General features: G+C 43.5%; 1 protein-coding gene across 1 annotated transcript; it reads left to right on the top strand.

Moving 5' to 3' along the window:
* Positions 1–8,989: 8,989 nt before the first annotated feature.
* Positions 8,990–9,658, top strand: nog1 (noggin 1; the record flags this gene model as incomplete). Its single annotated transcript, XM_083977029.1, has 1 exon — positions 8,990–9,658. The coding sequence occupies one exon, from the start codon at positions 8,990–8,992 to the stop codon at positions 9,656–9,658; it is 669 nt and encodes a 222-aa protein (XP_083833155.1).
* Between the last annotated feature and the right edge of the window lie 704 nt (positions 9,659–10,362).

The following is a 10,362-nucleotide window of genomic DNA, read 5'->3' as shown; positions in this document are numbered from 1 at the left end:
TTCTGCTGTCTTAACCCGGTTGCTGGTGTGTGTGTGGAATATTATTTTAATGTGGCGTGAAAGTAGTAGAAATGTCACTATGTCGTCACAGTGATTGTCCGTCAGAAAGCTGTTTTTGGTTGGATGCTAGCATGGAATCATTCCTTCATTTTAACTTGACGCAGAGCAGTGGCTGAGATGAAAGTGAGGTATGAAGTCATGTGTCTGTCACCCGCTGCTCTGGCCACTGTTGGACCGCAGGCCAGTGAAAGTGACTGCCTGTCTGTCTAATTGCCTGCTTTGCCTCCTGGTTGTTTGACACGCTGAAGCCACGTGGAGGCCCGCCGACGGCCTCACCCCGATTTGCTGCTGCCGGAGCTGTGGAGGTGAGCTGGGAAGCGCCTGGGTGGCAGGGCAACACACGGGGCCTCCCTGGCTGGCGCCTGTAATTTTACCTTCCCATTCATCAGCCAGAGATATTAATAATAACAGCACATCTGGATTCACTTTACTGTCTCGTGTTAACCCTTTCCACTGCAGCACTGACTGCTGCCGTAGTGGCTAGCCAGGCTCAAACCCCCAAACCCCCTCCGCTCAACTCAAGTCCCATTCCTCTTGCTGTCAGTCTTCATTTCTCTGTCTCATCTTGTGCTGCGCTGCTTCTTTCTCCAGCCTCATAGACAGTCAGCCAGCCCACCTGAAAAGCTTTTTGTGTATTGACGTGCCAGAATAGCTGCTGGACCTTGTGGGCATTTGAATCTTTGAAATCTTTTCTCCTTGTTTTTTTTTTTTTCTTTTCCTTTCCTTGACGTCCATGTAAACTGACAAGGATCTTCATGGTGTTTACCCTCTGGAAAGCCACTGAAGACTGCCGGCGCTGCAAAGACACACTCTTCTACCTTACTTACCATCAGCTGCACTGCAGCTTACTTAAACGCTTCACCATTTGTTGTTACGCACACTCAAAGTAGATTATATCATGCAGTTGAATGATCAAAAAGCACCACACTGACATTAGTTTGCTTCGCCTAAGTTCTTGTTGGATCTTTGAAAGGCATCGAAGACACTGTTTTACACGTTTTGGTCGCTATACCTCATGATGAGTATCTTGACACCATATATCCCAGTTATTCCATTGGTATTTGCAATATGTCAAGGTTGTGTTGGAATGAGCCATTTTGGAGGACGATGGATTTTAGTAACTTTAACAACTGAACGACTTAAAAACCGACAAAACACTGATGTCAGCTATATCAGTATTCTATGTCACACTGACGTTGGCATTAGATGTTGAGTTTGATTACCTGATGCAACAACCTACATTTAACCAAATATCAACATCTAACCATGGTGGTGTGGCCTCCTGGGTGTGGAGATGATAAAGTATACAAGATACTCCTGTCTATTAAAGGTCCAGTGTGTAAAATGAGGGGAAAACGGTGACATCTATTATTTATCTATTGAATAATTATATTGTTTATTTATGAATGTGAAACTCTCGAAACATGCTCTCTGATTTGCTGGATTTTCCATTACGTACAAACATGGCGGCGCAAGATGGCGACACTCTCTAAGCAAGACCCTTGCTATATGTGTGTATATATAAATGAAGAATTATAAGGCTATGAAAACCAAACAGATTATATTTTATAGCGATTATACATTTATACAAATATGTTCATTGGTAGAATATTCAGATTTTGCCAATACACATTGACAAATATTACACACTGGACCTTTAAGCACTCTCACCATTTTGCAAATGCGTAAGACAGATCATGGCAATAGGATGCAACCAGGAGGAGGATATGATAGCAGGCTTTCTATCCAGTTTGGTACAGTTATAAACATCATAGCCTTTAGCAGACTCAATCCTAACGGTCTCGTTTCAGTGTTTCCAATGCGAGGCTGCCTGCAAACGTTCTTATCCCCTGCTAATTCAGTGAAGAGAGAACCAATTAGCTGAGCTGTCCATTTGATTTTTATCACTGTGTCAAATAATCCAAATGTGAGAACTGCAGCTTGTTTCATGTCTTAAGAGAAAAACTCAGACGTCGGCCTGGCTGCGTGCCGCCGCTGCTGCTGCTTAAGCGAGTGTCCGTAGACACCTCTGCATGGAGGCAGAGTAAATCACCCTGTCGAGCTGTCTATAGGTGGAGCCAGGGCCCTGCTACTGGCTTCCACGCTTGGCTCCGCGCCCGTCGCCCCAGGACTCCCGCTGGTGGCAACAGGTGACAGAGGTCTGCTGTGTGTAGAGCTGACAGCCCCCTCACAACGCATAGAAACACTTGCTTCATTACCAGACCCCCTCCACCTCCACCTCCACCTCCCCCTCCCCTCCCTCCCCCCACAACTCTTAGCTGTGGAGCAAGAGACAGGGAGACAGACAGAAGGGGTGAGAGGCTTTACTACTTTTCTGTGGCACTAAACATAAGTTTGAGAGGAGGCAAAAAGCTCAGTGTGCATCACTCATCTGCTCATGAGTCAACACTCATGATGTCACACGCTGCCTTGCCAGCCTCACACACAACTATACTGTATTACCAATTTTCGTATAAAAGACCTTATTTATTAAAAAAAGGGGAGAGTCGGCTCTTTTTCCATGCAGTGGACTGAGCCGTACCTCCCAGAGAGCCCTGACTGTTAAACCATCGTGCCACAAACAACCTGCTAAAAACACTTAGAGTATTTCTCCCATACAGAAATAAACACTGGCCAATTAGTGTTCTTATTTTTGGAACTATTTTAGCTGCCAGAGGAGTTGAAAATATAACCAACCAGACATGGCCTGACACGGAGGACTGCAATTTCAGTCCTCGACGTCTCTGTATGGACATCCAGGAGCTGCTAGAGCTATCAAGCCTATACATCGGCCTCCAGGATAGTTTATGTCTCTGAAATGAATCCTTGTGGTGGAACAATAGTGCCACTATTATCCAGCACAGAGAGAGATGAATTCACATGAGGACAGGCCATCTTGATTTATGAAGTGTGAATTAGGAGCTGAGAGTTTGAGACCAAGGTGGGGTCGGTGGGGGTGTTGCATGGCACAAACAGCCGTCTGTGTTGTAGGGGAGCTAGAGACACCGCGACCTCCCGTCATCCCCTCCCCCTCCTCCTTCCCCTTCCCCTTCCCCACCACCACACACCCACCCACCCACCACCACTACGCTCTCACTCCTGGCCTGTTCGCTCATTCACAGGAGCATCTGGCACGGCTGCAGCCTTGGCTCCTGATGATCTGTAGAAATGCAGCCAGATCGCCATGTGGGGATCAACGCCTCGGCTTCGGCAGGACGTTGAAATGCGCGAAATGCCTCGCTTGGCTGCAGGGGACGCCTGCTGTGTGACTGCGCTGCTCGTCAGGCTTCATTTATATCACACGGCGGGTTGATGGAGTGCTGAATCATCCATCAAGGGTCCAAGTATTTACTTTGATTCCAGTAAAATAAAGGCTGACCTAAAACTGCTGACTTGGCCACCATGGTTAAATAAGAGGGGATGTGTGAAGGTGTTGCTTTATATCAAGATTTGACCAAGCTGATGAAACTCCCGTTGAATTATAGTCTCTACTGCAAATACACACAAGTGGCCTTTGATAGGGTTAATGTCTTGTCTATGGGAAAATAATTTAACAGTGACAATGCACTTAAATCACTTTGGGAGAGAAAAAAGTAGCTAAAGATGGTTACAGATGTGGTTGCAGGTGAAATATAGCCTCTGGTATTGTTGTGTGAATTGTCCCTCGTGGTGATGTGGAGATTTTTCTGTCAAAAGTTCAAGAAAAACACCTCATCTCCTGTTTGAGCAGGAATGATAATATATCTATCAAGATTTGGGAGTGCTGCTTATGTATTATTTCAAAGCGGTTTTCCATCAAGGTTATCTTGTGGAATCCCCTGGTATAAACGCCCTGGATTGGCTGCTTTTTGCAGTTTATTTCAGCTCCTGTACACCGAGTTGTGTTGATTTTATTAGTGTTGGTATTGGATTTACATTTGACTTAGTCATTTGTTGGTGACTGTTCACTAAATGAGCGCAGCAATGTGCTGGTGTAACTTCTGAATCATCATTACTGAGTTTGTTTTTCTGTGTTAGAAGCTGTAGAAAATGTGTTTGGAAGAAGAAGCCACAGAGGTTCCTAGATCTTATCCATCGTCCTATCATCACCCTGTGAAATTGCCAATAATCACTATGATTGGCGGAGTTGACATTGAGTGTCTCCCTGCTTTCAAGTATTATTTACAACCATGAAAAACAAAGGGTCTAAGAAACCATGTATGTGTGCTTCGGTGATACAAGCGTTGGTTATATTCATGTGAAGCTATTAAGTATCTTTAATTTGATTTTAACTTAATGCTGCAAATAATAATAATTCAATACTTCAGTGATAAAGCAAGCTGAATATAGTCTTACCATTGGCAAAGGCATAAGTTATTGGAGACGGTGATAATGTTGTATATCACTGAGAGGTAAACGGTAGAACTTCAGCGTTTACATTACAGACCTACGTACCACGAGTTTTCACTTGAATGTATTTGCTGGACTATCCTTCCAGGTGGTAGCATGTTGCTTTCTGGTAAACCTTTAGCTAATCTCAGCCTGACCGTGGCCGTAAGCGTAACTTCCTGTTTACTTGATTTTTTTGCTTTTTTCCCGCAGTCACATAATGGGAGAAATCTCTGCCATTATTTGTGATCTTGGAAGTTTATATACTGTGTGTAAAATTTAATTCAGATCGACCTTGACAAAAAAAATGTTTTTTCAATAAAATTCAAAATACTGGAAAAATTATTATAGCAGAGAGGAAAATGGGTTCACACAATGAGCCAAAGGCTCTGAGGGGGAAAAAGTTAAAAAATAGTTCATAGTTCAGGAGTGCGAGCCAAAACATAAAAATACTTGTTACAGTGCCACCAGTTGACCAATTTCAGTACTTTTACTTTACATTGTGTAATACTTGAGTTTTGAATCTTACGAATCATGTGATCGCTTCAGGCCTTTTATTTTGAAAATTAGAGGAGTTAATTATATTTCTCCAACAGCTTTTTCTGAACCAACAAAAGAGAAATATCACGCTGGTTTCCTCCATTTTCATATTTAAGATAAACTCATGTCACTTCTGTGTGGAAGCACAAATTCAGTTTCCTGAGGATGACTGAGCACTTTGTTCTCAGTTTTGGTTTAATGACTTTGTTTGGATGCAGAGTTTCTGTCTGTTAAAGTTTATGGAGGAATGGAAGGAACATACACTCACACTGAGATTTGGGTGCAGCTTTGGGAATCCACTCTGCAACCTGTGGGAAAAATTAGTTAAATGAACTAATAATAGTCCCTGTTAAAAGCCACAGATATTTATGAGCGCTGTCTACAACCTGAGGACGACTCTGTATGGATTTAGAATAAAGGTTTCATTTGAATAATAAATCACGTGGCTAACAAAGGATTTTTGTGAACTGAAATAACAGACCAAATCCTCCTGTCTCAGGTTGACACATGACTGAGTGAAAATGACTGTTAACAGTATTGACAATAGGTCCTTATATTCTCAAACAGGAACGGCGTGACATGCGAGAATGCAAATCTGCCCCGCGACTCATGGTCAGTGGTCAGAAGCAGCAATTAATTTTAATTAAGCTCACAGCAGGAGTGATTATTGTGATTGTGTGCTTTTGGATTGCAGAGGAATGGAAAAAAGTGCTAAACAAACTAGCAAATTGCACACCTCCCAAGTGCCAGAGTAAACAGAATAGCACCCACTTCATGTCTGTGTGTATTCAGCTTGGCAGCACGGCCTCAATTAGCACGAGGTGAGAAGCAACGTACTGATGGAGATAAAGCACGGTGAAAGGTGCTTTGTGTTTTCTAAGTGACACTGTGACTGCTTTATGTCATTGATAACCTCCTGCACAGAGCCACAGCAGAGGGGACATCGGGCCTCACATGGCCGCTCAGGTGATTTAGTTCAATAAAATGAGGACCAAAAGAGACTTCACTACATACGCCAGGTCCTTTTGTGTGGATGAAAGCTATCAGAGTCCTCTCTGCGGTGTGTGTTTCTACCTGAGCGTGCCTTTTCTTGGTACCGGCAGCGAAGGTGTCTGCCAAGAGAGAAGTCTGCTTTTCCTCACGAAATGAGAAATCAGCAGGGAAGGCCACAATGTCCTGTGCACGGCTCAAACACGGAGATTCATTTTGAACGCATATCCTTAAGCGCAGGTTTTAAAGTCTTCAAGAACCAGACCCCGCCAAAAAAAAAAGAAAAAAGAAAGGTCATTATGTGGGCCAGATTATTAGCCAAAGGGAATTGTGTTTAGTTAACTTAAGAATGAAAAAAACCTCTCAATTAAGCAGGCGTCTGTCTCAAGTAGCCTGTCTTTTTAAGGAGGAATATTTCACTATCAAAATGTTCCTGTGGTAAAACAGTAGGAAGGGATTAGAAGAAACAAAAACAACTCGGCGTTAAATGAGCCTGGCAATCCTGATGACACTTAATGAGAACCATATTTGGACTTCACCCATGCAGCCACATTAGAAATGAAATATTCCAGTGTGTGAAATATGATTTCTTAAGGGGGAAAAAACATGCCAATTTCATTTTGAAACTTCCTCAAGTGTGTGATTGAGCACTGCAGCTGAATTCAGCTACTTCATTTTAAGTTGTCAGGAACAGAATAAGTAATTGCTTTCAATCTTTATCTGTATTGAGCCTTTTAAAAATCAGTGCGTTCTAGAGGATTTAATGGACACATACATTAGGCTTGTATGTGTCTGTATGCATGTGTCGTTAACTCTGCACCGTCTCATGTGTGAATGCGCTGGATTGAGCCTATCTGTCAAGGAGCGATAGTTTATGATACGTGCTGGTCAGATGAAAAATATAAGGGTGACATTTTCCAGACTTTTCACCATCATTCGACCGTAAACTAAATGAGTCGTGTGCTCAAGTGCTTGTGTGAATTAGCTCATTCAAAATGAAACAGAGATGCATTTATCTAAAGCGGATGGTTTATGGCTGATGTAGCAGCTGGCTAAGTTCTTCCACTAAATTATTTTTCAAAGAATGATTCTCTGAGCATGAGTTTAGACAGGTTTGCAAATTGTGATACTTTCCATGGCTGCTGCTTAGTGAGCGTTGTTTATTTGGGAGCTAATTTGGCCGGCTTTATTGAGAGGCTCGCCGTGGCACCGTTACAGGCAGAAATATTGTCCCACTTGAGCTGGACACAAGCAGTAAATACACTGCAAAAAGTGAACTTAACAGGACATTTCATCTTTCACATTGCATATTTTCTCTCCCTGCTGATTTTGCTTGTTTACTGTGCAGTTTCATCTTTAATAAATGCATAAATGTGGACAGACCTTTCAGGTTGTTGTTGTAATGCAGCTGTCTAACTGAGTCTTCTTATATACGTTTCCTAACAAATTCAGCCTGATGAATGTGAGTTAATGATAACGATGCTGCTGATGAAGAGCCTAAAGACACATTCTGACAATAAACTAAATGATTAAGGTATTTCTGCAGGTTCTGCTATTTGGACATCTGCATAGACGTGACTCTGACTGAGAAGTGCTGATGACAGGGATGGAAGCTCAAACTACAGTAATATTGTCAAATTTTGACTGAAAATTTGAAGCATATTGCAGTGCTGTTTCGTTCGGATGGAAATGGACTGCAGCATGAATGCACACCATGTCCAAATTCAGATGGTGCCTTTTGTGATGGTGCACAGATTTTTTATTTGCAAGATAAATCAAAACATTAAAAAAATCACATTATATGTCCATGAATCCGCTGACTTGCATGTGCCTTTGATTAACACTGTCAAACTTTAATCAGACAATAAATGACTGGAACTTTCCCCAGATACAGAGAGGAGGGTTCAGATCCGTCTGAGCTGAAGCAGAAACTGTGAAATCCTGAAAGAGCGTCTCTGGACTAAATGACGTGTGAAACCACATTATGGTTTTACATGTGGCGAACAAAAATATTCAGATCGTTTACGTCAGGTAAAAAATATCAATTCTAATGTTTAAACAATCCATCACAAATGAGAGCCCTGTTTCCTAAAGGTGAGACTAATGGCAAAATGCACTGTAAGTGTGGAAAGTGAATAAGCACATGAGTTACTATGGTAATTAACTTGATTATCATTAGTGCTGCATTAAGCTACATTTGAATGCTGTTGGAAGCTAGTTGGAAGAGCTCATTTAACAGCAATGAATACATTTTATGAACAATATTTTGTAAGTTAATTCTTAATCTGCAGAGTTGTTGTGATGAAGCCTCTGGTGTATTCAGGTATAAAGTTTCACAACATGAATATATACACTTAAATTGAGTTTAAGTGCCTTAGGTTCGTCGATACTTGCTTAAGTGCATTTCCTCGTGACCACTCTGAAGAGGTTTTGGGTGTTCTGGAGGCTGCGGAGACTCCCAGCAGAAGGATTCATCAGATGACCCACACCCCTGAAGAATGAACGACTTCAGCAGTCATTCCTACTGTGAGACTGATTTAAGGAAGTCTGGAAAACCGACAGGGGGCGTCTCCTCTCCCCGCATCCCCCCCCCCCCCCCCCCACCACCACCCGCCCTCCCCTCTCTCTCTCCAGTGCGATGGAAGAAGGAGGTATTGGGGATCTCCTCCTAGACAACAAACCCACATTCAAAGAGGGGCACACGAATTGCATCACGGTCCGTGCAGAGGATATAACGGAGGTCGCGGGTTACGCTCAGCGCTTTTCTGCAGAGGAGACAACAGGGGCATCATGCCAAGCCCGCGCGCACGGAGCCCGAGGAGACATCTGAGCTTTGTCACGCAGTTCATTATTAAAAACAGGTCTCCCTGATGCTGCTGTTTTTCGCTCCTGTCACGGATTTTCATCATGGGAGTTTGTGAAGTTTGAACGGACTCTGAAGACGAGGATTTGGATACGGCTCACGCGTAATTGCGCACGAGAAAGTAGCAGCTCCCTGTGCGCACTGAACTCACCGCTGGAGCCGTCTGACATGGATCAGTCTCAGCAGTGTGTCGCCATGTATCTCCTGGTGCTGTCTCTCGGACTTCTCATGGGCAGGGGGGTTTGTCAGCACTACTACCTTCTCCGCCCCATCCCGAGCGACAGTCTGCCGCTTGTGGAATTAATAGAGGACCCAGATCCCGTCTTCGACCCCAAGGAGAGGGACCTTAACGAGACGGAGCTGAAGAGTCTCCTGGGAGACTTTGACAGCCGCTTTTTGTCCGTTTTACCGCCCGTGGAGGACAAATTCACCGGGAACGATGAGTTCGATGACTTTGAGATCCAAAAGCCCAGCGGCGTACTGCCGAAGGAGATTAGAGCGATGGACTTCGACGTCCAGTTCGGCAAGAAGCACAAGCCCAGTAAGAAACTGAAGCGGCGGCTGCAGCAGTGGCTGTGGGCGTACTCGTTCTGTCCGGTCGTGTACACCTGGACCGACCTGGGGAACAGGTTCTGGCCGCGGTTCGTCCGGGTGGGCAGCTGTCTCAGCAAAAGGTCGTGTTCGGTCCCGGAGGGGATGGTGTGTAAACCCGCGAACTCGACCCACCTGACGATACTGAGATGGAGATGCGTGCAGAGGAAAGGGGGACTGAAATGCGCGTGGATACCGGTGCAGTACCCGGTCATCACAGACTGCAAATGCTCCTGCTCCAGTTAAAAGTCTCAGCAGCAAAAATAAATTATAAGCTCAACATGTTTGTGATTTTTCTCTCACATGCACTACCGAGTGTAGGAATGTATTTTCTGTATATGCGGTGCCATGCAGTTATATATAAACTCCCTGTACAAAGTCAGTATTATTAGTAACCAGAGTCTACTTTATTTGTGGAGAATATTGGTTATATATTTTGTATTTATGGAGATATGGCGCATAGAGCCACGTAAGGACTTGCTGTTTTCCATATTTGGATGAAGCAGATCAACCTCAGAGTTAAACGTGGGTTATTGATACAGCTGTCTATCAGTGACTTGTTTTATCTTGTAAATTAAGGAAATTTACTATTTATTCTTTATATTCTGCAATAAAACGACACTGAAATCAATGGAAATGCTTTCTCCCCTTCCTTCTTTTCATCACACACACCCAGGCTGAGCGTCTGGACACCTTTCAGTCACCTGCCCCAGTGCGCACAAAGTGTGATTCTCACATAACACCATCATATGCATCCTGCTTGCTCTTACAATCACATTTACTATCATAAGTGATATATATATTTATTGGAGGAAGGATTGCTCTCTATCTAAGAAGTCTTTGGAAGTAGATATTTCAGATGCACACAGGTTAACCCCACTTGAGAAGTCCTATCTTATCACTGTTAAGCTGTCAGTCATACATCAGGCCCATTGTAATCTGATAAAGGA

Source organism: Trachurus trachurus (assembly GCF_905171665.1).
Source record: "Trachurus trachurus genome assembly, chromosome: 8".
Taxonomy (NCBI): Eukaryota; Metazoa; Chordata; class Actinopteri; order Carangiformes; family Carangidae; genus Trachurus; species Trachurus trachurus.
The sequence above is the reverse complement of the archived record's forward strand: the minus strand, read 5'-3'. Positions and strand labels throughout refer to the sequence as shown.